The following is a 27992-nucleotide window of genomic DNA, read 5'->3' on the forward strand; positions in this document are numbered from 1 at the left end:
GCCTGGGTGGGGGAGCAACAAGTTTATTGTCGTCAAGCCACAGGATAGGGAGCGAGCAGGCCCAATCAGAAAGGGCTTAGGGCCGGAGGGGCGGGGCCTAGCGTAGTCTACCGCAGCAGACTCGGCCTAGGCCAAAGCCAAGGGCGGGGCGCGCCTGCCACCTTCGCCTTCTTCAAGAGCCCAGGGCCGAGACCACCCCCGCGGCCCCAGAAAAGGGGGCGCCCGTGCCCCCGAGCAGGGGGGCCGCAGACCCGGGAAAGGGGACCAGGTGCCCTACTGAGGCCATGTGGCCTGAGAGCACCACGGGCCCGAGGCTCGGGTAGAGCGGTTCAGTGGCCAGGTCCCCTGGGCCGGCCGCCGCCACTGCAGCTGCTGCTGCTGTCCCCTGCCCGGCGGCCATCAGGGCCTGGCCCACCCGGGCCTTCTTCTTGGCTTTGCCCGACACCTTGCGGTTCCGGGTCTGGATGCCATCTTTGCGCATGGTCAGTGGCCGGTTCACCTGGGGGCGAGACAAACCCAGAGGCTCTGGTACTGGGAAAAGAGGACACGCTCCCTCCCCTCCTCCCCCCTCCCCAGAGAATGGGTTTTTCTCCTACCGTTCCCCTCCCCCCAGCTCAGCAATCCAGGAGGAAGGGCCTAGGTCTTAGAAATTCTCTGGCCCAGCCCTCCCCCCAAGTCACCCAGGCCCCAACCCAACTATCCTAGTGTCACCCATCAAATACAGCAAGCTACAAAAGGGGCAAACCCTAAGGGCGGAGGCCTCTCTCATCGGCCCAAACCGGGAAGGTCCTCGGCCTGGGGGGAGGGGCGGGGGGCTTACGTTGTGCAGCTTGTAGTAGAGACCACAAGCGTTACACACGGGCTCCCCGCTGGCATTGCGCCGCCACAGGGTCGTCGTCGTCGTCTGGCAGTTGGTGCACTGGGTACCTGCTCGCTTACTGACAATCTGGAAAGAGCCCAGGGGCTGGGTGAGGTCCCTGCTGCCCCGCTGCCCTCTTCTCACCTCCCTGGCCCCGAGGCCCGCCCTCCTCACCAGGCGCTTCTTGGGCCTTATGAGGGGACGGTTCTGTCCATTCATCTTGTGGTACAGGCCACAAGCGTTGCACAGGTAGTGCCCGGTACCGTCTCGACGCCACAACGGGGTAGCCGTCGCTCCACAGTTCACGCACTCTCTGGCCTCTGCTTGGGAGGAAAGGCAAGAAATTGGACAGAAAGTGAAAGCTGACCCCAGCTAAGCCCCTGGACCCTTTTCCTCCCCTTGAGTGTCCCTCCCGACCCGAGTCTGGGTCCTCACCACAGGGAGACAGGGGAAGCGCCCCACGTAGCTTCGGAGAGTAGGCGTTACCTCCACCTGCCACTGAGAGGGGGCTTCCGGCAGGTGAGAAGAAGGCAGCGGTGGTGAAGTCAGGAGGACTGGCTGCCACATAGTGGGGGGGCCCCACGGCCGCTGGGACACCCAGGGTGAGCAGGTCTGGACTCATTCGCTCTGTCTTCAAGGTCTCCAGGAAGCCCCTTGGGCTCCCTTTCACATCAGGGCCCTCAGGAGCTGGCTGTGGAGAGGCCTCTCGAACAGCCGGGGCCAGGGCAGAGGCTGGGTACAGCCCCGCCTTCCCGTAGGCCCAACCTGTGGCCGTGTAGGGGGCTCCCCCGAGCCCTCCATCCATCCAGTTGAGAATTGGGTACACTTGGCATACTGTAAGGAGAGGTAATGGAAGGGCGTGATGGTCAGGCCCCAGGTCCCTAATATCTGGTCGCCAGCAGATGAGAACCAGAGCACTGGAAACCGGAGACTCCTGACTTCAAGGCTCTTTCCCCATTCGGTGTCTCTAGGGAGTTCACTGCTGGTCTAGTTGGACCCCTAATATTACTTCTGATTCCCAGCATGGCTGCCGGTCAGAATAGGGACAGACAGATCCAACATACTGCACACTGCCTGGCATGTGGAAAGCCTCTGGGGAAAAGGCAGTAAGGGCAGACACGTAGGGGGCACGTGATTTCGGCCAATCCTCAAGAAACGCTTGGTGGCTAAGCGATGGCACGCCTTGGCCCGGTGCCCCAAACTGCCCGTTCCCCGATCCCAACTCCCTTCAGCAGCTCCTCCAGACATCCTTTCTGCTCAAGCACCTCCCTTGAGATCTAGACTCAGCCCTCACCCCAATGGAGGCTTTCCTGTCCTACTTTACTGAGCTTTCTAATCACCCCTTTGATCTCGGAGAAGAAGCTGCAGTAGGGAGGCAGGTGCCAAGACCTGAAGCTACAGAACCTGTGGCCAGTGTCAGAACCATTCCATGCTTTTTGTTTGGAGTTTTCTTTTCCCGTGTGGGGGAGGAGGGGAGAGAAAATAAAGACTTGTTAACTGGAAAAAAACACAAAGTAATCACAAAATCCCCACCAAACAGTTGCTGCTTCCATTCCCTTCCGATCCTTAGCCCCTGCCATCTGCTTGCCAGTCCAACTGCTAGCCATCACTAGTTCTCTAGTTCCTTGAGGTCCCAGAGCCCCTTTTCAGGGGGTCCAACAAGTCAAAACAAGTCTACAAGAATACCGAGACATTTTCAGATCTAAGAAAGGAAGTATCAACAGAGCCCATATCAAAGCCTGTCCTTGGCACAGCCCCAGTTATTTTTAAGAGTGCGTGGCATCCCGAAGGCTTGACGCTGGCTCTCCATGCTCGACAATCCGTATACCCTAACTGCTCTTTCTTGGGCCTCGTGATCTTTTGGCAGTTTTTGGAAATTATCTCCTGGCCCTCACTCATCGATGTTCTCTCCTCCCTATCTGATTTCCTTCTCAGTCTCCTTTTTTTGATTGCTCTCCACCTCCTGCCCGCCCCCTTCCCCAAAAGCCCTAGTCCCAGATCCTTTTCTCTCCTGGCTTGCCCCCCAGGAAGATTTGCTTCCTGGGTATGTTAACCCACGAGCAGATGCCCTCCCCAGATGCAGCCCCCCAGCCAGAACTCTTCTCCCGGCCCCATACTTCCAATCACGTGCCGGCAGTCTCTCCCCACTTGCACATCTCCTCAGGGTCAGCGTGGGCAAAATAGAACTCGGGGGCTTCTGCCCTGAAAGCTTTTGTCTGCCCCCCGAAGGTACTCTCATCTCTCCAAAGCCAAGGAAGGTTCCTGGTGTCTGCCTCCTCCTCCACACTGACTTCTCTGGCCCTCCTCTCGGAACCAGGCAGGTACCAGGCGGATCTGGACCTTCTCCCCATGTCCACATAGCCAGCACTTCGATTTCACTCCCACTAACACTTTTCACTCAGGACCCTTACCCCCACAGCCTTTTCATGGGTCCCCCTGCCTCCCCCTGGCCTTTTTCCGGCCCTCCCTGCTGGCCTGACCTTGTGGCTCCCTGCTCCAGAGGCAAAGATGTAAATTCCTAAGGCGGGCCTTAAAATCCTGCCAGCCCGCACCAGGCTTTTCTGTATTTATTTTTAATGCGACCCCCCTTCCCGAGATCCACTGTTCGGGCACATCACTATCTTGGTTGGCACCTTGCCCATTGAACGAAAGCTTGCCTAATACCAAGCTGACCTGCTCGGGGGGGAAGAGGAAGGGTGCTCCACGCCATATATGGAAGATTGGGGCCGGCTGCTGACGGGGAAGGGAAGGAGCATTTCTATGGCACCTACTGTGCACCAGGCATGGCATCGAGTACTCGTGCGATCACACGATGTGATCCGTCAGCTGGCATCACCAGTACCATCCTTCGACCACAGGGACAGAGAAGATGGCAGCCCAAAGCCCTCCCTGCCCACCCCAGGATACCTGGTGAGTGTCTGTAAGCATCAGCAGCCGGTCCCCGATGGTAGTAGGGCAGCGTGGTGGTGGCATCGCCAGCATCGGCCCCCTCGGGCCCCGAGAAGAAGAGTCCCGGCTCTTCGGTGGCACTGACGGAGGCCGACGGGGACAGCAAGGTAGGCTCAGCGAAAGAGGCCAGGGCCTCTGGCTCCCCCAGGCCGGGCGGGAAATCCATGGGGGCTCCCCGACGGTTGCGGCAGAAGCGGTGTCAGTGGTGCCTCCCTGAGGGGGGGGCAAGATCGTCAGCCCCAAGAGACCTTCCTAAGCATGGTCCTCGGGTGCTCTCCCAGCCATGGTCCAGACCCTACCCCAACTAAGTGGGCTTCCATGGGCCCAGAGCCTTGGGCTTCACACACAGGACGTGCTTGCCTGCAGGGTCCGTGCACATCTACATACGTGTAGACACACATTGGGATACAGACGCTCTAAATACACACATACACAAGCAGGATCAAGATCACATATGTACATTATACAGGGTAACACACACACATAACACACATATGCTTGGGCAAGGGGGGGCAAAAAGCGGGGGGGGAGCACTCGGCCCCGGGGGAGACCGAGAATAAAAAGTGGGGGGGGCAGGGAAAGAGGCTCCTTCTTCTCCAGCCCTCCCCACTCTCTTCTCCCTCCCCCCCCCCCAGCCATTTTTCTTTTCTCATCTCCCTTTCTCGGACCCTCCAGGCCCAGAGTGGGAGCTCCTTCTGTACCCTCCAGCCGGCCCTCCCCCAGTTATCACCCCAAGGCAGAGATAACCCTTATCTCAGGACTGGGGGATATGAAAGCCTCTTATCAGCAGTCTGGGGCTAGTGTGTTCCCAGCAGGCTCAGGGGACTCCAGGCAGCTAGCTCCCAGCCCAGCCGGGCAGCCGGCTCCCATCCCAGCTTGGCCCAGTCCAGCCAGGTATGGTCCACCCCGACAGAATGGCTTTTAACTTGGAAGACTGGGGTGGGGGGTGGGGGGTGGATATGGGCTTGATTTTTTGCGAGGAAATCAGAGCTGAGGACCCTCAGGCAGGGCAGGTTCGGAGAAGGGGCTTGGGGGCCTCTGAGGGTTGGTCAGATCAGCCAGAAGAGGGATGAGAGGGGATCGGAAGGCCTGGAGATAGACTTAAGGGAGAGAAACAAGAGTTGGAGGAGGAACCCAGGTTGGAGTTCAAGCGCCCTCAAATATGGCAGGAGGGGGTAACTCAAAGATACAGCGTTAGGGCTTCGGGAGGATGAGACAGGGCTGATGTCCTCCCCAAATGGGCGGCTACAGGGCTCGGGGGCACTGACCTGAGCAGGTGTTTAGGCCGAGGGAGGGGGGGCAGTCTCTCTTGGATCTCCTCAGGGTCCAGGCTGCGACCAAGACAACAGTGTCTCCCTCCCTCACACCCCCCTCCTGCTGTGGCTACAGGCGGGGCCAGGGGGTGGGGGGGGAGAAGGGGCCCAGCCTTGGGACCGCCCCCTGCTGGCACCAGTGCCCGAGCATGGCTTAGATGGCCGGGGGCACCTTCCTCACCCGCCCATCCCAGACCTCCCCCACCAGCCCATAGGCTTCTCCGTCTGCTCATCTCCTGCTCCCCGAGCTCTGCCCCACCTTTCCGTGCCGGTCTCTCAGAGCCTTGGTTGCCATTGCTCTGGAACGGTGGCCCTCCAGGCCTGGGGCCGGACCCGGTGCTCTCCTCTCCTCTCAGCCCGTGGGGCTGGCTGGTCTCTAGTTCATTGCAGTCCTGGAGCTTATGTGTACCTCCATGTCTCCCTCTGTCACTCTTGTTCTCCCTTAGGTTTTTCAGTGTGTGGGGGGTCAGATTAGGTCCTGGCAAGAAGGCCTATGATATACTGGGACAGATGCCCAAACTAAGATGTTGGGGAGGATGCGGGACACCCTTCCCCTTCCCCCTCCCCCCCACTTACACCAGCTCCCTGCTGGGCCAAGGCTGGGGCCTGCTGATAAGTCTTATCAGATGGAGGGCCGGACCTCGGCTGTTGGGGTTGAGGCAACTAGCAGCCCCACAGGAGGTTGGGGGAAAGAGAGCGGATACTGGGGCCTCCCTGGCCCCGTCTACACCCCTCACCCCCTGCTTTCAGCCCCTGTGTGACAGGGAAATTCATTCATCTTACTCTCTCCCCCTCCTCCCCCAAATAGTGGCACCTTGGTCCCCCTGCTCCGAGGGCAGAGAGCAGGACAGGTGGGAATCATCAAGCCCAAGTCACATCTGGGAAAACTGAGGCCTTCTTCCCATTTCCCAGTCACTTTGAATATTCCCACTGACCCTGCCTTTGGAGTCCAATGTAGTGTTTATTGTTATCAGGGAAACTGAGGCACAGCCAAGGTTAGAAGTCCGTTCTCCTGAACCTCCAGAGGGAGGGAAGCCGGACGCCTGAGTCCCCTCCCACCCTGGCCGCAGGAAAGCCAGGGGGAGCAGCTGGGAGTGCCCAGATAAGGCAATCTCTTGGGGCCAGGCAGAGCTGGGTGGAGGCCAGGGCAGTGGGAGGCTCATCCCTCCGGGAGGTAGGGCCGAATCAGCTCCGGATCTGGCAACGACTCAGCCAGGGGCTGCTCTACCCTGAAGTCGTGGACATGAGGAGGGCCTGGTCGGGCCTTGGGGCCAGGCCCCCCCCCACGCTGTGGAATGGGCAGCTCTGAGGGGTGGGCTGGCAGCGGGGCTCTGAAGAAGTACTCATGTAGCAGGGCCTGTGGGGATGTGGGGGGAGTGAGAAGGGATGGCCCGGCCCGGCCCAGTCCTGTCTCACCCCTATATCCCTGGCTCCATCCCTTGTGAGTTCCCCAGTGGGCGCCGCTTCCTCCACCTTCAAAGCAAGGGCTGGCTGAATTCGCCCGACACAAAAAAACTGGAGGTGGGGGTGGCGACAGGGGGGAGAAACGGTTCCCCTTTGAGCACTGTGGCAAGCCGGCAGATTTTTATCAAGCCCCAGGCACAGTTAAAGAGAAACAAGGGGACTGTTCCTCAAAGGTGTCCATTAAAGCGGGCCCCCTACTGACTTAAGTGAAGGAGACGTGCAAACATTTGGACAGTAAGCAATTTTTATCTGTTCGTTAAAGCAGGCCCCCTAAGGGCACAAAACAGGATCCCATCAGACATGAACTGGGACTTTAGTCAAGGGCAGCTGAAACCCCACTCCTAGCTGTTCGGTAAAACAGGTCCACCAAGGCCCCCAAGCTCGGCGAGCCTCTGGTGGTCTGCTCTGAGTTACCTTATTTAAGTACATGGAGGCGAGCCAGCCCTCTAGAGCGGCCAGTGGCCTCTGAGACTGAGGGACTTGCCTCAGGGCACCCAGCTGGTCCTAATAAGAGGCAGGATTTGAACCCAGGGCTTCAGACCGCAAAGCCAAGAGCCCTTCCCATGTATCAAAGCAGATCCACTCGGGTCTCTCATGGGATCGTCTGTCAGTTCTGAGCCTCTGCTAAGATGCTATTTCCTCACCCTAAAGCCAGAAGCATACTCTTCCTCTTCTGATCTCAAAGCACCTGTGACCTCCTCTTTCCAGATGTGATGTGCCAACCTGCTGGGGCCTCGGATCACGTTCCTTGGCCAGGGGAAGGGGAATCCTTAACTCCAGAGGGCGGAGCGGGCCAGCTGCCTCGCCTTCCCCCTGCTTGCCTTCCCAGCACTAGCAACTCACTCCCCAGCAAAGTAGCTTTCTAAAGGAGGTTTTGGGCTCGTGTGGGTGGCGGGGGAGAGGAGAACAGGCCCTTCTCTGTCACACGGGAAGAAGCGGGAGGCCTGGGCGGAGCCCACCCTGGGCTGGAGCTGGGCGGGGGTCCTTCTGTAACAGTTCTGTTCCTTATCTCCCCCCCCCCAGTTGTGCTGGGCTTCCTTTCACATACCAGCAGTAGTAACAGAAAGTATCCTATGCCAGCCAATCAGTGTTCCCATAAGGCAGCTCTGTGGGCCCTCCCCTGGCCCTGGCCTTGGGTGGCCCTGTCAGCGGCTCTCTAGGTCCTGCCTGCCCACTCATCTCCAGGCCCTTCACCCCTTGCCCTGTTCACACTGGGCCCCCACCTGTGCCTCTTTTCACCCCAGGTTCTCGAGTTTGGTGCCTGCTGCTGTTTGGCCTCCAAGCCCTCTGAGCTCTCTGCTCGCCCCTTGCCCAGCCGTGCCCGTGGGGGCCGCCCCAAGGACCCGTTCTCCCACCCCCATTGGGCCTTCGCCATAGCTAGCGGCCCCTCCCTTCTCTCACTCCCTTCTTGGCTGAGAAAACTCAAGGCCGTCTTTGGGGAGTTCCCACATTTCTCTACGTCTCCTTGCCAAGCCTGCCCTACTTTCTCCTCTCCCACTCTGACCAGGGAAGTCCCATGGAATCACTCCTTCCGGTCCCCCCCCTGACCCCCCCCCCCCGTCTCTCTTTTTGTACATCTCCGAACTCCAAAGGCCGCAAGCTCTGCTGCCCCCCCACCCGGTTTTTAGTCCCTCACAATCAGACTCGCAGTAGCCTTCTCTGGCTCCTTTTCTGCCCCCCAAGTGTGGGCGCTCCCGTGGGATGGGGCCTCGCACAGAGTAGGAGCTTCTTGACCATTTGGACACAGGTGATTTCCAAATCCCCAGCCTCTCTGGCCCTCCAGTCAGATGGCACACCATCAGCTGTTGGCTGGCTATCTCCTCCTAGGTGTCCCTTGTGCATCTCAAAGTCCTGGCAGAGAAGGCTCAGTACCCCCAGGCCCCGGCCAGTGGGGTGCGAACTCCCGCCCCTGGGTTCTCTTGGGCCGTGGCCACTGGCCCGTTAGCTAAGCCTTGGCTCCGCAGGGAACTCCCTTCCTCTAGTCTTTCCGCTCAGCCCGTGTCATTGAGACGAGGCCTTTGGGGTGCTACAGACCCCCTAGCCCGGTTGTGCGGGTCCAGGCACTGCTCCCTGAACTCAGCCTCCTGCTACCTACTGAGGCTCCCTCAGAACTGCCAGGAGCCTGAGTTCTTTGTACTTATTGATCTATGTGGGCCACTAGGTGGCACTAGAACGGCTAGAACAGCAGCCTGGGGAGCTGCAAGACTCATCGTGGTGAGTTCAAATCCAACCTTGGACCCTTACTATCTGTGTGACCCTAGGCAAGTCACTTCACCCTGTTTGCCTCAGTACCCTCATCTGTAAAAGGAGCTGGAGAAGGAAAGGGTCGACCGCTTCGAGATCTCTGCTGAGAAAACCCCCAATGGGCCACGAAACGTGACTGAAAAATGACCGCATGACAACTGACCTATGCGGGTTGTGTACCGGGAGTGGGGGGGGGGGGCGCGGAGAGAAGGGGGAGTCAGCTCCCTGACGGCTTGTCTCATCTGTGTCCCTAGGACAGGCCTGGGGGCACGGTCACTATCTGGCTAGAGATGGGAGGGGGCTCCCCGAGGAGGGGGAAGTCAGGTCCACTTCCTCTTAGCCTGTGGAGGTGCACCTGGGAGAGGGGAGGGGGATACCTGATCGGCCTGGATCCGACTTCGAGGGGGGTAGACAAGAAAGCGACTCAGGAGCTGGAGGGCTTCGTAGGAGGCGTCGGGCAGCACCTCGCGCAGGGGCAGGGGCAGCTGCTCCTTGAATGAGATCTTGTTGTAATCTGGGAGCTCGGTGATCCCCTGGGGAAGGACCAGAGGGACGCAGGAATTATGGGGCCTCGACGATGACCTGGCGGAAGCCCTCTCCCGCTCCCCTGCTACTCACTGGCCACACCCGAGGGCTGGGGGTCCCGAGGACCCGCAGGACACAGCACAGCTGTTCGATGTCATTCTCCCCGGGGAAAAGAGGGGAGTTGTTCAGGAGCTCCCCGAAGATGCAGCCCACGGCCCTGCGGGCAAGAGTAGACACGGCTCGGGCGGCTGTGGCCCACCAGCCAGCTGCCACCTCCCGGGCCCCCACTTGGGCCTGCTCGAGGCCCTCTTCCTCTCACTCCCTGCCTTACCATAGGTCCACACCCTCATCATACTGCCTGGCTCCGTACAGAAGTTCTGGAGCCCGATACCACCTGCAGCCGAGGGAGGAAACGTCGTTAGCGGTGGAGAGGGGGGAAAGGTGGTGGCCCCGATGGGGCTAAAGAAGCGTGCTGACAAATGCCTCCTATCCCAAGCCCGCAAGTGATGCTGCTCCCCCGTCCCCCACCCCCCATCCTGACTCGCTCACACTTGTCCCTGCTACCAGGCTTGGGCATGTACCTCGTGGCCACCTGGTGGCTATAAAGTCGGTCACCCTTGTGGGAGAAAACACGAGCAAGGCCAAAGTCGGCAATCTTCAGCTGACCCGAGGAGCTGAGGAGCAGGTTGGCTGGCTTCAGGTCCTGAGGAAGGAAGAAGGAAAGAAAGAGAGGAAAGGAGGGGGGGGGGAGGAGAAGGGAAAGAGAGGAAACAAGGAAGAAGGGAGGAGGAAGGAGGAAGGAAAAAAGGAAGAAAGAAGTCTAAGGCCCAACATCCAGTCCCCTTGCCAAGGCTCAACTGAGCCCCCCGCCCCCGGCCCCACCCATCCCCAGCCCAGCACCCCCCAAAAAAAGCTTGGGCACTGGCCCTCTGGGTATCCATACCCGGTGTACAATGTTGTTGGCGTGGCAGAAGGCTACACCCTTGAGCAGCATTTGCATGTACGCTTTAACCTGAGCTGGGGCCAGAGGCCGCTTCCCATGCCGGATGACCTCAGACAGGTCAGAGAGCATGAACTCAAAAGCCAGGACGAAGCCTGCTCCATGCGGGAACACAGCCTTCAACTTCACCACCTGTGGGTGCCAGGGACACCTGATAAGGGCACTTAGAGAGTTTTACAGAAGGCAGGAAATCAAGGCCGAAGGGATCGCTACACCCGAGCCCGCCTGCCACCAGACTTCTCTTATTATCTTTGGGAAACTGAGGCTCGAGGTGTTGCCGGATCATCCAGCCAGACCTGAGCCCAGACTCGTTTCCTAGGCTTGAGGAAAGCGTGAGACCTGAAGGTGATTCAAGACCGCCTGGCCTGGGCCTCCATCAAAAGGCGCCCGCGGCTCAGCGTCCGCAGAATCGTCTCACGGGCCGAGAAGCAAAGGCATCAAATGCCCCAGGCTTCACGGGATGAAAGCAAGGGAGCTCCGTGGGTGCCCAGGGACAGACCAACCTATTCAGGGCAACTAAGGCAAAGCCACTTACAGATGGGCGCATCGAAGCCCTCTGCAGCTGGGCCCCGTTGTACGCAGAGCACCAGCCTCAGGCACCTACAGGCTGGATGAGGCTGGCAAGGCCCTCAGGGCCGTCGGACAAGACTGGTCCGACCTCCGAGGATGCTCGGGAGGATCACGTGTTCGGGACACGCTTACTTAGCACAGCGCCTAGCGCCTGGTGCCTGGTACTTGCAGGCTCTTAATAAATGCTTGTTCTCTGCCCCTGTCCACCTCCGCCCACCGCCAGCGTGGAAACATCGATTCAATTTATAGACCAGGAGAAACCAGAGCAAAGCAAAAGGTGGCCAGTCTGTCAACAAACATTTCTTAAGGACCTACTGTGTGCCAGGTGCTGGGGATACAAAGAAAGGCAGACCAAAGTCCCTGCCCTTGATGTGAAGGAAGAAACATGGGAGGTGGCAGGCAAGGAAGGAAAAGGAGGCGGGCAAGGAAAGGCCTTTCCTGCTCTTAGTGGCAAAGGCCCAAAGCCTGGAGGCCACGGAACGGCATAAATGCCAATCAGAAGACTCCATTTCGGGGAAGCCCAGAGGCCCAGAGGGGCGATGAGGTCAGTCTGGGCTGGAGACGTCCAGAAGCCCCTGGGTGATGGCTGCCAATGGCCGAGGAGAAAGGGCAAGGCTGGCCGGGTACATCTGACGATGGTTCACCAAGAGATGTGCGCTGAACCCATGAGTGCCGATAAGCTCATCAAGGGTTGGACGAGAGAGTTCGAGACAGAGCTTGGTTTGTCCCCCGTGGTTCGTGGGCCGCTAGGTGGCTTGGAGGAGAGAGCATGGCCCCAGGTAAAAAGACCTGAATTCGAATCCAGCCTCAGACACATGTGATGCCAGGCAAGTCACGTCATCTCTGTCTGCCTCGGCTTCCTCAAATGAACAATGAGGACACAAAGAGCACCTCCCTGAAGTGAGATCGTATTTGGGAAGTGCTTAGTCCACTGCCTGGCACATAGTAGACACCATATTAATACTGGCAACGGTGATGGTATTGGTGAAGATGCAGCAGCAAGGGAGTCCAAGGAGTCAGAGATGTAGAAGGAGAATTAGGGGAGAGGGGAGAGACAGAGACGTAGGGAGGAGGGCATAAAACAGAAATACAGAGAGAAGGGGGGAGACAGAGAGAGAGAGAGAGAGAGAGAGAGAGAGATGCAGAGACAAGGAAAGAGAAAAAAGAGAAGTACAGAGGAGGGAGCAAGAGACAGATGCAGAGAGAAGGAAAGAGAGAAAGAAGGAAGGAGAGAAAAAAGAGAGATGTAGAGAGAAGGAAAGAGAAAGAGAAGAAAACAGATACAGAGGAAATGAAAGAGAAGGAAGGAGAAAGAGAGAGATGTAGAGAGAAGAAAAGGACAAGAGACAGAAGGAGGGAGCAAGATAAAGATCTAGAGAAAAAGAAAGAGAAATAGATGTAGAGAAGGAAATGCAGAAAGAGAGAAGGAAGGAGAGAAAAAAGAGATAGCGATATAGAGAAAAGGAAAGAGAGAAGAAAACAGATAGATATATAGAGAAAATGAGAGGAGGGAGCAAGAGAGATGTATAGAGAAGGAAAGAGAGGAGAAAAAAGATGTAGAGAGGAGAAAAGAGAAAGAAAGAGAAGCAGAGAGGAGGGACCAAGAGAGAGATGCAGAGAGAAGGAAAGAGAAAGAGAGATGTGTAGAGAGGAGGAAAGAGAGAAGAGAAGGAAGGAGAGAAAAAGAAAGATAGAGGAAAGGAAAGAGAAAGAGAAGAAAACAGATAGATATGTAGAGAACATGAAAGAAGGAAAGAGAAAGAGATAGAAAGAGAAGGAAAGAGAAGAAAGAGAGATGGAGATGTAGAGAGAAGGAAAGAAAAAGAGAAGTAGAGAGGAGGGAACAAGAGAGAGATGCAGAGAGAAGAGAAGAAAAAAGAGAGATGTAGAGAAGAGGGAGCAAGAGAGATGTAGAGAGAAGGAAAGAGAAGAAAGAGAGAGAGAGATGTAGAGAGAAGGAAAGAGAAAGTGAGAAGTAGAGAGGAGGGAACAAGAAAGAGATGCAGAGAGAAGGAAAGAGAGGAGAAAAGAGATATAGAGAGGAAGAAAGAGAGACAGAGATGTAGAGAGAAGGAAATAGAGACAGATAGAAGGAAGTAGAGAGAGAGATGTAGAGAGAAGGAAAGAGAGAAGAGAAGGAAGGAGAGATAAAAGATATAGAAAAAAGGGAAGAGAAAGAGAAGAAAACAGATATGTAGAGAAAATGAAAGAGAAAGAAAGAGAAAGATTTAGAGAGAAGGAAAGAAGAAAGAGAGATAGAGATGTAGAGAGAAAGAAAGAGAAAGAGAAGTAGAGAGGAGGGAACAAGAGAGAGATGCAGAGAGAAGGAAAGAGAAAGAGAGATGTAGAGAAAAGGAAAGAGATGTAGAGAGAAGGAAGAGAGAAAAAAGAGAGAGATATAAAGAAAAGGAAAGAGAAAGAGAATAAAACAGATATGTAAAGAAAATGAAAAAGAAGGAAAGAGAAAGATGTAGAGAGAAGGAAAGAGAAGAAAGAGAGATAGAGATGTAGAGAGAAGGAAAGAGAAAGAGAGATGTGTAGAGAGGAGGAAAGAGAGAAGAGAAGGAAGGAGAGAAAAAGAAAGATAGAGGAAAGGAAAGAGAAAGAGAAGAAAACAGATAGATATGTAGAGAACATGAAAGAAGGAAAGAGAAAGAGATAGAAAGAGAAGGAAAGAGAAGAAAGAGAGATGGAGATGTAGAGAGAAGGAAAGAAAAAGAGAAGTAGAGAGGAGGGAACAAGAGAGAGATGCAGAGAGAAGAGAAGAAAAAAGAGAGATGTAGAGAAGAGGGAGCAAGAGAGATGTAGAGAGAAGGAAAGAGAAGAAAGAGAGAGAGAGATGTAGAGAGAAGGAAAGAGAAAGTGAGAAGTAGAGAGGAGGGAACAAGAAAGAGATGCAGAGAGAAGGAAAGAGAGGAGAAAAGAGATATAGAGAGGAAGAAAGAGAGACAGAGATGTAGAGAGAAGGAAATAGAGACAGATAGAAGGAAGTAGAGAGAGAGATGTAGAGAGAAGAAAAGGACAAGAGACAGAAGGAGGGAGCAAGATAAAGATCTAGAGAAAAAGAAAGAGAAATAGATGTAGAGAAGGAAATGCAGAAAGAGAGAAGGAAGGAGAGAAAAAAGAGAGATAGAGATGTAGAGAAAAGGAAAGAGAGAAGAAAACAGATAGATATATAGAGAAAATGAGAGGAGGGAGCAAGAGAGATGTATAGAGAAGGAAAGAGAGGAGAAAAAAGATGTAGAGAGGAGAAAAGAGAAAGAAAGAGAAGCAGAGAGGAGGGACCAAGAGAGAGATGCAGAGAGAAGGAAAGAGAAAGAGAGATGTGTAGAGAGGAGGAAAGAGAGAAGAGAAGGAAGGAGAGAAAAAGAAAGATAGAGGAAAGGAAAGAGAAAGAGAAGAAAACAGATAGATATGTAGAGAACATGAAAGAAGGAAAGAGAAAGAGATAGAAAGAGAAGGAAAGAGAAGAAAAGAGAGATGGAGATGTAGAGAGAAGGAAAGAAAAAGAGAAGTAGAGAGGAGGGAACAAGAGAGAGATGCAGAGAGAAGAGAAGAAAAAAGAGAGATGTAGAGAAGAGGGAGCAAGAGAGATGTAGAGAGAAGGAAAGAGAAGAAAAGAGAGAGAGAGATGTAGAGAGAAGGAAAGAGAAAGTGAGAAGTAGAGAGGAGGGAACAAGAAAGAGATGCAGAGAGAAGGAAAGAGAGGAGAAAAGAGATATAGAGAGGAAGAAAGAGAGACAGAGATGTAGAGAGAAGGAAATAGAGACAGATAGAAGGAAGTAGAGAGAGAGATGTAGAGAGAAGGAAAGAGAGAAGAGAAGGAAGGAGAGATAAAAGATATAGAAAAAAGGGAAGAGAAAGAGAAGAAAACAGATATGTAGAGAAAATGAAAGAGAAAGAAAGAGAAAGATTTAGAGAGAAGGAAAGAAGAAAAGAGAGATAGAGATGTAGAGAGAAAGAAAGAGAAAGAGAAGTAGAGAGGAGGGAACAAGAGAGAGATGCAGAGAGAAGGAAAGAGAAAGAGAGATGTAGAGAAAAGGAAAGAGATGTAGAGAGAAGGAAGAAGAGAAAAAAGAGAGAGATATAAAGAAAAGGAAAGAGAAAGAGAATAAAACAGATATGTAAAGAAAATGAAAAAGAAGGAAAGAGAAAGATGTAGAGAGAAGGAAAGAGAAGAAAAGAGAGATAGAGATGTAGAGAGAAGGAAAGAGAAAGAGAGATGTGTAGAGAGGAGGAAAGAGAGAAGAGAAGGAAGGAGAGAAAAAGAAAGATAGAGGAAAGGAAAGAGAAAGAGAAGAAAACAGATAGATATGTAGAGAACATGAAAGAAGGAAAGAGAAGAGAGAGAAGAGAAGGAAAGAGAAGAAAAGAGAGATGGAGATGTAGAGAGAAGGAAAGAAAAAGAGAAGTAGAGAGGAGGGAACAAGAGAGAGATGCAGAGAGAAGAGAAGAAAAAAGAGAGATGTAGAGAAGAGGGAGCAAGAGAGATGTAGAGAGAAGGAAAGAGAAGAAAAGAGAGAGAGATGTAGAGAGAAGGAAAGAGAAAGTGAGAAGTAGAGAGGAGGGAACAAGAAAGAGATGCAGAGAGAAGGAAAGAGAGGAGAAAAGAGATATAGAGAGGAAGAAAGAGAGACAGAGATGTAGAGAGAAGGAAATAGAGACAGATAGAAGGAAGTAGAGAGAGAGATGTAGAGAGAAGGAAAGAGAGAAGAGAAGGAAGGAGAGATAAAAGATATAGAAAAAAGGGAAGAGAAAGAGAAGAAAACAGATATGTAGAGAAAATGAAAGAGAAAGAAAGAGAAAGATTTAGAGAGAAGGAAAGAAGAAAAGAGAGATAGAGATGTAGAGAGAAAGAAAGAGAAAGAGAAGTAGAGAGGAGGGAACAAGAGAGAGATGCAGAGAGAAGGAAAGAGAAAGAGAGATGTAGAGAAAAGGAAAGAGATGTAGAGAGAAGGAAGAAGAGAAAAAAGAGAGAGATATAAAGAAAAGGAAAGAGAAAGAGAATAAAACAGATATGTAAAGAAAATGAAAAAGAAGGAAAGAGAAAGATGTAGAGAGAAGGAAAGAGAAGAAAAGAGAGATAGAGATGTAGAGAGAAGGAAAGAGAAAGAGAAGTAGAGAGGAGGGAACAAGAGAGAAGTAGAGAAGAGGGAACGAGAGATGCAGAGAGAAGGAAAGAGAAAAAAGAGACAGAGATATAGAGAAAGAAAGAGAAGAAAACACACATGTAGAGAAAATGAAAAAGAAGGAAAGAGAAAGATGTAGAGAGAAGGAAAGAGAAGAAAAGAGAGATGGAGATGTGGAGAGAAGGAAAGAGAAGAAAAGAGAGATGAAGATGTAGAGAGAAGGAAAGAGAAGAAAAGAGAGATGGAGATGTAGAGAAGAAGAGAAGTAGAGAGGAGGGAACAAGAGAAAGATGCAGAGAGAAGAGAAGAGAAAGAGAGATGTCGAGAAGAGGGAGCAAGAGAGAGCTGTAGAGAGAAGGAAATAGAGAAAAGAGAGATAGAGAAAAGGAAAAAGAGAGAAGAAAACAGAGATAGATATGTAGAGAAAATGAGAGAAGGAAAGAAAAGATAGAGATGTAGAGAGAAGGAAAGAGAAAGAGAGAAGGAAGGAGAGAAAAAAGATATAGAGAAAAGGAAAGAGAAAGAGAAGAAAACAAATATGTAGAGAAAATGAGAAGGAAAGAGAGAAAGAGATGTAGAGAGAAGGAAAGAGAAGAGAGAGATGTAGAGAGAAGGAAAGAGAAAGAAGTAGAGAGGAGGGAACAAGAAAGATGCAGAGAGAAGGAAAGAAAGGAGAAAAGAGATGTAGAGAGGAGGAAAGAGAGACAGAGATGTAGAGAGAAGGAAATAGAGATAGAAGGAAGGAGAGAAAGAGCGAGATGTAGAGAGAAAGAAAGAGGAAGAGAGAAGGAAGGAGAGAAAGAGACGTAGAGAGGAGAGAAAAGAGAGATATAGAGAGAAGGAAAGAGAGAAAAAAGATAAGTGATATAGAGAAAAGGAAAGAGAGGAGAAAACAGATATGTAGAGAAAATGAAAGAGAGAAGGAAAGAGAAAAGAGATAAAGAGAGAAGGAGGAAGCGAGAGAGAGATGTAGAGAGGAGGTGGCAAGAGAAATGTAGAGAGAAGGAAAGAGAGATGTAGAGAGAAGGAAATAGAGAAGGAAGGAGAGAAAAGAGAGATGTAAAGAAAAGGAAAGAGAGAAGAAAACAGATATATAGAGAAAATGAAAGAGAAGGAAAGAAAGAGATATAGAGAGAAGGAGGAAGCGAGAGAGAGATGTAGAGAGGAAGCGGCAAGAGAAATGTAGAGAGAAGGAAATAGAGAAAGAGAGAAGGAAGGAGAGAAAGAGAGAGAAAAGGAAAGAGAAGAAAACATGTAGCGAAAATGAGAGAAGGAAAGAGAAAAGAGATGTAGAGAGAAGGAAAGAGAAGAAAAGAGAGATAGAGATGTAGAGAGAAGGAAAGAGAGGAGAAAAGAGATGTAGAGAGGAGGAAAGAGAGACAGAGATGTAGAGAAGGAGATAGAGAAGGAAGGAGAGAAAGAGAAAGATGTAGAGAGAAGGAAATAGAGACAGAGAGAAGGAAGGAGAGAAAGAGAGATGTAGAGAGAAAGAAAGAGAGAAGGAAGGAGAGAAAAGATAAGAGATATAGAGAAAAGGAAAGAGAAAGAGAAGAAAACAGATATAGAGAAAATGAAAGAGAAGAAAAGAGAAAGAGAGATATAGAGAGGAGGGAGCGAGACAGATGTAGAGAAGAGGAGGCAAGAGAAATGTAGAGAGAAGGAAAGAGATGTAGAGAGAAGGAAATAGAGAAAGAGAAGGAAGGAGAGAAAAAGAAAGAAGAAAGGAGAGAAAAAAGAGATGTAAAGAAAAGGAAAGAGAAAGAAGAAAACATGTAGAGAAAATGAAAGAGAAGGAAAGAGAAAGATGTAGAGAGAAGGAAAGAGAAGAAAAGAGAGCTAGAGATGTAGAGAGAAGGAAAGAAAGAAGTAGAGACGAGGAAACAAGAGAGAGATGCAGAGAGAAGGAAAGAGAAAGAGAGAGATGTAGAGAGGAGGGAACAAGAGAACTGTAGGAAGGAAAGAGATGCAGAGAGGAGGGAAAGAGAGGAGGGAGAAATACAGAGAAGAAAATACAGATGTAGAGAGGAGGGAGCAAGAGAGATGTAGAGAAGAGGGAGTAAGAGAAACATAGAGAAAAGGAAAGAAAGAGATGTAGAGAAAAGGAAAGAGGGAAAGAAAAAAAGGATGTAGAGAGGAGGGAGCAAGAGAGCTGTAGAGAGGAGAGAGAAGAAAAGAGAGACAAATGTAGAGAAAAAGAAAAGAGAAGCAAAGAGTGAGAGATGTAGAGAGGAGGGAGCAAGATAGAGATGCAGACAGAAGGGGAGAGAGAGAGAGAGAGAGAGAGAGAGAGAGAGAGAGAGAGAGAGAGAGAGAGAGAGAGAGAGAAGGGGAAAGAGGAGGAAGAGGAGGATGAAGAAGAGGAGAAGGAGGAGGAGGAGGAGGAGGAGGAGGAGGAGGAGGAGGAGGAGGAGGAGGAGGAGAAAGAAGAAGAAAGAAGAAGGCAAGAGGAGGAGAAGGGCAGAAGACAAGAATCTCATCTTCAAGGAGAGGGTGATCCACAGTGTCCAAGGCTCCTGGGAGAGCGGGGCAAATGAGCCACAGGAGGAAAGGCCATTGCGCCGGGCAGCTTCAGAGAGGTGAGGATGGAGGCCAGACGGACACAAGAGTCCCAACACAAGGAAGAAGAGGTGAGCAAAAGCCTCCGACCAGTGCACACTCAAGCCAACCCCTCTCCTCCCCCCATTTTACAGAATAAGGAAAACAGGCCAGAATGTGCTTTGAGATCCTCCCTTCCCAATTAGTTTCTCCTACTTGGTTCCAAGATGAGGATCCAGGTTCTTGGGTACTTAGGAGGACATGAAACCCAAGCTCTCCTGACTCCTGTGAACCCCCTCTTGATGCTACTGAATAGGGAACCCCAAGAGCCAATGCTGCTTGGGGCTCATCCTTGGGGCCCGGGAAGCTGAGGCCTGAGGGCACTTTGCAGCCACTTAAAAGTCTTCTCTTGAGCTCTGTGATCCCAGGAGCCCAGACTTAGCCCCAGAATGAATTTAAGGCTAGCCCCCAGTTTCCAGACGAGTGAATGGGACCAGAAGGGAGGCGGAGGAAGTGACTTACATACTGGTTGTCCTCAATCTCCTGGAGGGCCTTGATCTCCCGCAGGGCCTGGTTGGGAATGCCGTCCTCCAGCCGTCGCAAGGCAACCTTCTTCAGAGCCACCGTCTCCCCCGTCTAGGAGAGAAAGACACCCCCAGACACAGAGCCTGAGGCAGGCAGGTAGGGCAACGGCAAGGCCGAGAAACCGGGTGGTTGTGCTTCAGTCACGTTCTAATCTTCACGACCCCATCGGGGGTTCTCCTGGCAGAGACTCTGGAGTGGATTGCCATTTCCTTCTCCAGCTCATTTGACAGGTGAGGAAACTGAGGCAGACAGAGTGAAGGGACTCGGCCAGGGTCACATGTCTGAGATCGAATTAGGACTCAGCAAGATGGGTCTTTCTGACTCCAGATCCAGCCCCATTAACTCAAGGAACCAGATCTCTGGCCACTCAAGCATTTGCTAAGGGCTTCATATATGACCCCATATTATGAGGTCATGCCTACCCCCAGCACAACTCAGACAAAACCAGATTCACCCCTGTCCTCTCCGAGCTTACATTCTCTAAAGAAATGGGCATTTTGTGGCTGGCAAATGTCTACAATGTGAGCCTGGGTCACCTCGAGGGTAGAGAGCCACCTGGAGGGCTCGGGAAAGGCCCTGGGGAGGAAGGAGGGAGCCAGAGTTCCACCGAAGCACCGTCCCCAGAGGCCGGGGTGCGGCTCAGAGACAGACAAAGCCCAGCTCTTACTGGGCCTGAGAGGAAGGAGAGAGGGATGGGCTGTGGGAAAGGCTTGGAATGCCTGTGGGTTTTATATTAGATCCCGGAGGTAAGGAGAAACCACGCGTGCCAGGAGGGCGATGTGGTCAGACCTGCTCTGCAGGCTGAAGGGAGGATGGCCTGGAGGAGGAGGGAAAGCCCGGGGGTGGGCGGGCCATCGGTCTGGGTGGGAAGTGATCTCAAGGGCCTGCACCAGTGGGGGGCAGTGGGAGAGGAGAGATGCCGTCAGGCAGACATGACAAGATTGGCAAGTGACTGGAGGCCATCCAGCAATCAAGATGTTGAGAAGAATGGAGGGCGGGGAGAGCTGGGAAGCTCCCGGTGTCTGTTTTCTGCCCGTGGGGGTGCTTTGGAGGCCGGAGGGAATCCAGGGGTCAGAAGCCTGCTGTCCAGTAGCGGTTAAAGGGTACAAATCTACTATCCGAGATAGTGATGGCAGCCAGAGATGGCACTGAGCCAGCCACACGGGGATGAGGGCTGGATCCCAGAAATCACCAACCCAGAGAGAAGGAGAGGGCCCAGGCGACCCGCAGAGAGGGAGCCCTGGGACAAAAGGGAGAGAAGGCGACGGAAAGGCAGGGGAAGGGAGGGAAGAGGTCCAAAGGAGACGGGCATGAAATACCGAAGGGAGGAAATGAGAGTGAGACGCTGCCCAGAGAGCAAAGGACTGGAAAGAGAGGGAGCACGAAGGAGGCGAGGAAAGGAACGCCAGAGGACGAAGATGAGCGCGAAGAGGCAGATCGCTGATAAAGACAGCCGAGGGAGTGGACAAGGGGGAATGGTGTGGGGGCACACTGGAGGGATTTCTTTAAGGGCAGCTGCTTGCTTCCTGCGTCATCCTGGTCCCCACTTACCTCCACATGCTTGGCCTTGAACACGATGCCATGGGCCCCTTCACCTATCCGGCCCAGGATGCTGTACTGGTCCATGATCCAGCTTGTGGAATAAGGGTGCAAGCCTAGTGACTGCCTAGGCTTCCTTCAACTTCCCTAGCACTTGGGGTCTCCCTTCTCTCTGATCCCCCCTTCTTAGCACTTGGGGTCTCCCTTCCCTCTCATCCCCCTCTAGTATTTGGGGTCTCCCTTCTCTCTCATCTTCCCTTCCCTAGCACTCAGGGTCTCCCTTCCCTAGCACTTGGGGTCTCCCTTCCCTCTGATCCCTCCTTCTTAGCACTAGGGGTCTCCCTTCTCTCTCATCCTCCCCTTCGTAACACTCAGGGTCTCCCTTCCCTAGCACTAGGGGTCTCCCTTCTCTCTCATCTTCCCCTTCCCTAGCACCTGGGGTCTCCCTTCCCTCTGATCCCTCCTTCTTAGCACTAGGGGTCTCCCTTCTCTCTCATCCTCCCCTTCCTAGCACTCAGGGTCTCCCTTCCCTAGCACCTGGGGTCTCCCTTCTCTCTGATCCCTCCTTCTTAGCACTAGGGGTCTCCCTTCTCTCTCATCCTCCCCTCCCTAGCACTCAGGGTCTCCTTTCCCTCTCATCCCGCTCTAGTACTTGGGGTCTCCCTTCTCTCTGATCCCTCCTTCTTAGCACTAGGGGTCTCCCTTCTCTCTCATCCTCCCCTTCCTAGCACTCAGGGTCTCCCTTCCCTAGCACCTGGGGTCTCCCTTCCCTCTGATCCTTCCTTCTTAGCACTAGGGGTCTCCCTTCTCTCTCATCTTCCCCTTCCCTAGCACCTGGGGTCGCCCTTCCCTCTGATCCCTCCTTCTTAGCACTAGGGGTCTCCCTTCTCTCTCATCCTCCCCTTCCTAGCACTCAGGGTCTCTCTTCCCTAGCACCTGGGGTCTCCCTTCCCTCTGATCCCTCCTTCTTAGCACTAGGGGTCTCCCTTCTCTCTCATCCTCCCCTCCCTAGCACTCAGGGTCTCCTTTCCCTCTCATCCCCCTCTAGTATTTGGGGTCTCCCTTCTCTCTCATCTTCCCTTCCCTAGCACTCAGGGTCTCCCTTCCCTAGCACTTGGGGTCTCCCTTCCCTCTGATCCCTCCTTCTTAGCACTAGGGGTCTCCCTTCTCTCTCATCCTCCCCTCCCTAGCACCTGGGGTCTCCCTTCACTCTGATCCCTCCTTCTTAGCACTAGGGGTCTCCCTTCTCTCTCATCCTCCCCTCCTTAGCACTCAGGGTCTCCTTTCCCTCTCATCCACCTCTAGTACTTGGGGTCTCCCTTCTCTCTGATCCCTCCTTCTTAGCACTAGGGGTCTCCCTTCTCTCTCATCCTCCCCTTCCTAGCACTCAGGGTCTCCCTTCCCTAGCACCTGGGGTCTCCCTTCCCTCTGATCTCTCCTTAGCACTAGGGGTCTCCCTTCTCCCTCATCCTCCCCTTCCTAGCACCTGGGATCTCCCTTCCCTCTGATCGTTCCTTCTTAGCACTAGGGGTCTCCCTTCTCTCTCATCTTCCCCTTCCCTCTGATCCCTCGTTCTTAGCACTAGGGGTCTCCCTTCTCTCTCATCCTCCCCTCCCTAGCACTCAGGGTCTCCTTTCCCTCTCATCCCCCTCTAGTACTTGGGGTCTCCCTTCTCTCTGATCCCTCGTTCTTAGCACTAGGGGTCTCCCTTCTCTCTCATCCTCCCCTCCCTAGCACTCAGGGTCTCCTTTCCCTCTCATCCCCCTCTAGTACTTGGGGTCTCCCTTCCCTCTGATCCCTCCTTCTTAGCACTAGGGGTCTCCCTTCTCTCTCATCCTCCCCTCCCTAGCACTCAGGGTCTCCTTTCCCTCTCATCCCCCTCTAGTACTTGGGGTCTCCCTTCTCTCTGATCCCTCTTTCTTAGCACTAGGGGTCTCCCTTCTCCCTCATCCTCCCCTTCCTAGCACCTGGGATCTCCCTTCCCTCTGATCGTTCCTTCTTAGCACTAGGGGTCTCCCTTCTCTCTCATCTTCCCCTTCCCTCTGATCCCTCGTTCTTAGCACTAGGGGTCTCCCTTCTCTCTCATCCTCCCCTCCCTAGCACTCAGGGTCTCCTTTCCCTCTCATCCCCCTCTAGTACTTGGGGTCTCCCTTCTCTCTGATCCCTCTTTCTTAGCACTAGGGGTCTCCCTTCTCTCTCATCCTCCCCTCCCTAGCACTCAGGGTCTCCTTTCCCTCTCATCCCCCTCTAGTACTTGGGGTCTCCCTTCTCCCTGATCCCTCCTTCTTAGCACTAGGGGTCTCCCTTCTCTCTCATCTTCCCCTTCCCTCTGATCCCTCGTTCTTAGCACTAGGGGTCTCCCTTCTCTCTCATCCTCCCCTCCCTAGCACTCAGGGTCTCCTTTCCCTCTCATCCCCCTCTAGTACTTGGGGTCTCCCTTCTCCCTGATCCCTCCTTCTTAGCACTAGGGGTCTCCCTCTCTCTCATCTTCCCCTTCCCTCTGATCCCTCGTTCTTAGCACTAGGGGTCTCCCTTCTCTCTCATCCTCCCCTCCCTAGCACTCAGGGTCTCCTTTCCCTCTCATCCCCCCTCTAGTACTTGGGGTCTCCCTTCTCTCTGATCCCTCCTTCTTAGCACTAGGGGTCTCCCTTCTCTCTCATCCTCCCCTTCCTAGCACTCAGGGTGTCCCTTCCCTAGCACCTGGGGTCTCCCTTCCCTCTGATCTCTCCTTCTTAGCACTAGGGGTCTCCCTTCTCTCTCATCTTCCCCTTCCCTAGCACCTGGGGTCTACCTTCCCTCTGATCCCTCCTTCTTAGCACTAGGGGTCTCCCTTCTCTCTCATCTTCCCCTTCCCTCTGATCCCTCCTTCTTAGCACTAGGGGTCTCCCTTCTCTCTCATCCTCCCCTCCCTAGCACTCAGGGTCTCCTTTCCCTCTCATCCCCCTCTAGTACTTGGGGTCTCCCTTCCCTCTGATCCCTCCTTCTTAGCACTAGGGGTCTCCCTTCTCTCTCATCCTCCCCTTCCTAGCACTCAGGGTCTCCCTTCCCTAGCACCTGGGGTCTCCCTTCCCTCTGATCTCTCCTTCTTAGCACTAGGGGTCTCCCTTCTCTCTCATCCTCCCCTCCCTAGCACTCAGGGTCTCCTTTCCCTCTCATCCCCCTCTAGTACTTGGGGTCTCCCTTCTCTCTCATCCTCCCCTCCCTAGCACTCAGGGTCTCCTTTCCCTCTCATCCCCCTCTAGTACTTGGGGTCTCCCTTCTCTCTCATCTTCCCCTTCCCTAGCACCTGGGGTCTCCCTTCCCTCTGATCTCTCCTTCTTAGCACTAGGGGTCTCCCTTCTCTCTCATCCTCCCCTCCCTAGCACTCAGGGTCTCCTTTCCCTCTCATCCCCCTCTAGTACTTGGGGTCTCCCTTCTCTCTGATCCTTCCTTCTTAGCACTAGGGGTCTCCCTTCTCTCTCATCTTCCCCTTGCCTCTGATCCCTCCTTCTTAGCACTAGGGGTCTCCCTTCTCTCTCATCCTCCCCTCCCTAGCACTCAGGGTCTCCTTTCCCTCTCATCCCCCTCTAGTACTTGGGGTCTCCCTTCTCTCTGATCCCTCCTTCTTAGCACTAGGGGTCTCCCTTCTCTCTCATCCTCCCCTTCCTAGCACTCAGGGTCTCCCTTCCCTAGCACCTGGGGTCTCCCTTCCCTCTGATCTCTCCTTCTTAGCACTAGGGGTCTCCTTCTCTCTCATCCTCCCCTCCCTAGCACTCAAGGTCTCCTTTCCCTCTCATCCCCCTCTAGTACTTGGGGTCTCCCTTCTCCCTGATCCCTCCTTCTTAGCACTAGGGGTCTCCCTTCTCTCTCATCTTCCCCTTCCCTCTGATCCCTCCTTCTTAGCACTAGGGGTCTCCCTTCTCTCTCATCCTCCCCTCCCTAGCACTCAGGGTCTCTTTTCCCTCTCATCCCCCTCTAGTACTTGGGGTCTCCCTTCCCTCTGATCCCTCCTTCTTAGCACTAGGGGTCTCCCTTCTCTCTCATCCTCCCCTTCCTAGCACTCAGGGTCTCCCTTCCCTAGCACCTGGGGTCTCCCTTCTCTCTGATCCCTCGTTCTTAGCACTAGGGGTCTCCCTTCTCTCTCATCCTCCCCTCCCCAGCACTCAGGATCTCCTTTCCCTCTCATCCCCCTCTAGTACTTGGGGTCTCCCTTCTCTCTCATCCTCCCCTCCCTAGCACTCAGGGTCTCCTTTCCCTCTCATCCCCCTCTAGTACTTGGGGTCTCCCTTCTCTCTCATCTTCCCCTTCCCTAGCACCTGGGGTCTCCCTTCCCTCTGATCTCTCCTTCTTAGCCCTAGGGGTCTCCCTTCTCTCTCATCCTCCCCTCCCTAGCACTCAGGGTCTCCTTTCCCTCTCATCCCCCTCTAGTACTTGGGGTCTCCCTTCTCTCTGATCCCTCCTTCTTAGCACTAGGGGTCTCCCTTCTCTCTCATCTTCCCCTTCCCTCTGATCCCTCCTTCTTAGCACTAGGGGTCTCCCTTCTCTCTCATCTTCCCCTTCCCTCTGATCCCTCCTTCTTAGCACTAGGGGTCTCCCTTCTCTCTCATCTTCCCCTTCCCTCTGATCCCTCCTTCTTAGCATTAGGGGTCTCCCTTCTCTCTCATCCTCCCCTTCCCTAGCACTCAGGGTCTCCTTTCCCTCTCATCCCCCTCTAGTACTTGGGGTCTCCCTTCTCTCTGATCCCTCCTTCTTAGCACTAGGGGTCTCCCTTCTCTCTCATCCTCCCCTCCCTAACACTCAGGGTCTCCTTCCCTCTCATCCCCCTCTAGTACTTGGGGTCTCCCTTCTCTCTGATCCCTCCTTCTTAGCACTAGGGGTCTCCCTTCTCTCTCATCCTCCCCTCCCCAGCACTCAGGGTCTCCTTTCCCTCTCATCCCCCTCTAGTACTTGGGGTCTCCCTTCTCTCTCATCTTCCCCTTCCCTAGCACCTGGGGTCTCCCTTCCCTCTGATCTCTCCTTCTTAGCACTAGGGGTCTCCCTTCTCTCTCATCCTCCCCTCCCTAGCACTCAGGGTCTCCTTTCCCTCTCATCCCCCTCTAGTACTTGGGGTCTCCCTTCTCTCTGATCCCTCCTTCTTAGCACTAGGGGTCTCCCTTCTCTCTCATCCTCCCCTCCCTAGCACCTGGGGTCTCCCTTCACTCTGATCCCTCCTTCTTAGCACTAGGGGTCTCCCTTCTCTCTCATCCTCCCCTCCTTAGCACTCAGGGTCTCCTTTCCCTCTCATCCCCCTCTAGTACTTGGGGTCTCCCTTCTCTCTGATCCCTCTTTCTTAGCACTAGGGGTCTCCCTTCTCCCTCATCCTCCCCTTCCTAGCACCTGGGATCTCCCTTCTCTCTGATCCCTCCTTCTTAGCACTAGGGGTCTCCCTTCTCTCTCATCCTCCCCTTCCTAGCACTCAGGGTCTCCCTTCCCTAGCACCTGGGGTCTCCCTTCCCTCTGATCTCTCCTTCTTAGCACTAGGGGTCTCCCTTCTCCCTCATCCTCCCCTTCCTAGCACCTGGGATCTCCCTTCCCTCTGATCGTTCCTTCTTAGCACTAGGGGTCTCCCTTCTCTCTCATCTTCCCCTTCCCTAGCACCTGGGGTCTACCTTCCCTCTGATCCCTCCTTCTTAGCACTAGGGGTCTCCCTTCTCTCTCATCTTCCCCTTCCCTCTGATCCCTCGTTCTTAGCACTAGGGGTCTCCCTTCTCTCTCATCCTCCCCTTCCTAGCACTCAGGGTCTCCTTTCCCTCTCATCCCCCTCTAGTACTTGGGGTCTCCCTTCTCTCTGATCCCTCCTTCTTAGCACTAGGGGTCTCCCTTCTCTCTCATCCTCCCCTTCCTAGCACTCAGGGTCTCCTTTCCCTCTCATCCCCCTCTAGTACTTGGGGTCTCCCTTCTCCCTGATCCCTCGTTCTTAGCACTAGGGGTCTCCCTTCTCTCTCATCCTCCCCTTCCTAGCACTCAGGGTCTCCCTTCCCTAGCACCTGGGGTCTCCCTTCCCCCTGATCTCTCCTTGTTAGCACTAGGGGTCTCCCTTCTCTCTCATCCTCCCCTTCCTAGCACCTGGGATCTCCCTTCCCCCTGATCTCTCCTTCTTAGCACTAGGGGTCTCCCTTCTCTCTCATCTTCCCCTCCCTAGCACTCAGGATCTCCTTTCCCTCTCATCCCCCTCTAGTACTTGGGGTCTCCCTTCTCTCTGATCCCTCCTTCTTAGCACTTGGGGTTTCCCTTCCCTCTAGTCCCCCCTCCCTAGCACTCAAGATCTCTCTTCCTTCTCTGGCCAAAGTCCCCAGTAGCCCCTCACCCCAGCTGGAAGCTTGGAGCCTCCTCCAGTCCCTCAGCTTTCCCAGCCCCCCCCCTTGTCCCCTCTGCTGGGGCAGTACTTGCTAACTTAGCCTTCACAGGGACTCTTTACCAGCTGCAAAGCCATGAAGGCCCCGCACTGCCTAAATTTGCCCTCCCACCCCCAGAGCCGCTTCTCACCAGGCACCTTTTCACTGTGAGCTTGGACAGCCTTTTCCAGGGAGTCCTCAGGGACCTGAGTCCCCTCCTCCAGCGGGACAGATGGCTCAGCACCCGCACCCCTTGGGGCTTTCCCCTCAAAGGCGAGAGCTTATGCCACCTCTTCGGGGAAGCCCTCTTGGCCTCGGTAAGTACCATTCCAGGCTCCAATCCGAGACTGCCACATGCCCTCTCCTCCCTCAGTTTGGGAAGCACTGGAGCCCCCAGCCCTAAGAGCCTCCTCAAGGCTCAGCTCCTCCAGGCAATCCGCTGTGCCTGCGTCCTGGAGGGTGGATCCCCGTGGGCTGGGGGCTCCCTCCTCTCTCCGTTTGGTGCGGATCCCGGGCCCGCCTCTGCTCCGGATCACTGCCTCCGGAGGGTCCCCGCTACCGTGTGCGGCCCGGAGCCAGCACGAGGCTGCCTTCTGTCACCTAAAGACTCGGCGAGCCTCCCGGACAGGCCCGGATGTACACCCCAAAGGGAAGAGGCCCGCCCACCTCCTCCCCCGTAGCTCTCCGCCTCGTCCCCGGCCCGGCCCGGCCCGGCCCCGGCCTTGGCCTGGCCCGGCCCGGCCCGGCCCGAGCCACCTCCAACCTCCTCCCAGCAGCCCGGTGTCCCGCGGGCAGCTTCCTTAGCAACGATTCGGCGCAGGCGCACTCGGGCCCCTCAAGGTGGCGAGCCCGGGCGGCTCGGTCAGATGACACGGTTTGGAAGGGCGGGGCCTGCCCGAAGTCAGGCCGGAGCCTGGAGAGGGGCGG

At 53.9% G+C, this 27992-nt stretch overlaps 2 protein-coding genes across 44 annotated transcripts; both read right to left on the minus strand.

Annotated features, from left to right (window-relative positions):
- Nucleotides 1-7: 7 nt before the first annotated feature.
- GATA1 (GATA binding protein 1) lies at nt 8-5175 on the minus strand. Of its 2 annotated transcripts, XM_051968043.1 has the most exons (6): nt 5077-5175; nt 3767-4021; nt 1295-1693; nt 1034-1179; nt 821-946; nt 8-499 (listed from the first exon to the last, which is right to left on the minus strand). In XM_051968043.1, exons 2-6 carry the CDS (start codon nt 3972-3974, stop codon nt 173-175), a joined length of 1206 nt encoding a protein of 401 aa, XP_051824003.1. In that variant the 5' UTR covers nt 3975-4021; nt 5077-5175; the 3' UTR covers nt 8-172. The 2 variants fall into 2 exon arrangements, with proteins under 2 accessions (XP_051824003.1, XP_051824004.1); XM_051968044.1 differs by lacking the exons at nt 3767-4021; nt 5077-5175 and having other exon boundaries at nt 1034-1182; nt 1295-3755.
- Nucleotides 3992-27853, minus strand: CDK20 (cyclin dependent kinase 20). Of its 42 annotated transcripts, none has more exons than XM_051968077.1 (14): nt 26465-27853; nt 25680-25873; nt 24674-24775; nt 24286-24387; nt 23767-23998; nt 23413-23492; nt 20725-21147; nt 19111-19224; nt 10298-10486; nt 9936-10057; nt 9686-9748; nt 9448-9571; nt 9207-9362; nt 6063-6478 (listed from the first exon to the last, which is right to left on the minus strand). In XM_051968077.1, exons 7-14 carry the CDS (start codon nt 20797-20799, stop codon nt 6281-6283), a joined length of 1041 nt encoding a protein of 346 aa, XP_051824037.1. In that variant the 5' UTR covers nt 20800-21147; nt 23413-23492; nt 23767-23998; nt 24286-24387; nt 24674-24775; nt 25680-25873; nt 26465-27853; the 3' UTR covers nt 6063-6280. The 42 variants fall into 42 exon arrangements, 40 of the variants coding, with proteins under 40 accessions (XP_051824037.1, XP_051824035.1, XP_051824029.1 ...); XM_051968075.1 differs by having other exon boundaries at nt 20725-21249; XM_051968069.1 differs by having other exon boundaries at nt 20725-21466.
- Between the last annotated feature and the right edge of the window lie 139 nt (nt 27854-27992).

Source organism: Antechinus flavipes, chromosome X (assembly GCF_016432865.1).
Source record: "Antechinus flavipes isolate AdamAnt ecotype Samford, QLD, Australia chromosome X, AdamAnt_v2, whole genome shotgun sequence".
NCBI lineage: Eukaryota > Metazoa > Chordata > Mammalia > Dasyuromorphia > Dasyuridae > Antechinus > Antechinus flavipes.

Excerpts from the sequence above, each read along its gene's own strand:
- GATA1 (XM_051968043.1), bottom strand. The coding sequence starts at position 3,974 with ATGGATTTCCCGCCCGGCCTGGGGGAGCCAGAGGCCCTGGCCTCTTTC. Across the intron at positions 1,694-3,766 it reads TGCTTACAGACACTCACCAG|TATGCCAAGTGTACCCAATT; the intron begins GTATCCTGGGGT and ends CTCTCCTTACAG. Across the intron at positions 1,180-1,294 it reads GCTTCCCCTGTCTCCCTGTG|AGGCCAGAGAGTGCGTGAAC; the intron begins GTGAGGACCCAG and ends CCTCCCAAGCAG.
- CDK20 (XM_051968066.1), bottom strand. The coding sequence starts at position 20,799 with ATGGACCAGTACAGCATCCTGGGCCGGATAGGTGAAGGGGCCCATGGC. Across the intron at positions 9,749-9,935 it reads AGCCACCAGGTGGCCACGAG|GTGGTATCGGGCTCCAGAAC; the intron begins GTACATGCCCAA and ends CCTCGGCTGCAG. Across the intron at positions 9,363-9,447 it reads CCAGCCCTCGGGTGTGGCCA|GGGATCACCGAGCTCCCAGA; the intron begins GTGAGTAGCAGG and ends GTCCTTCCCCAG.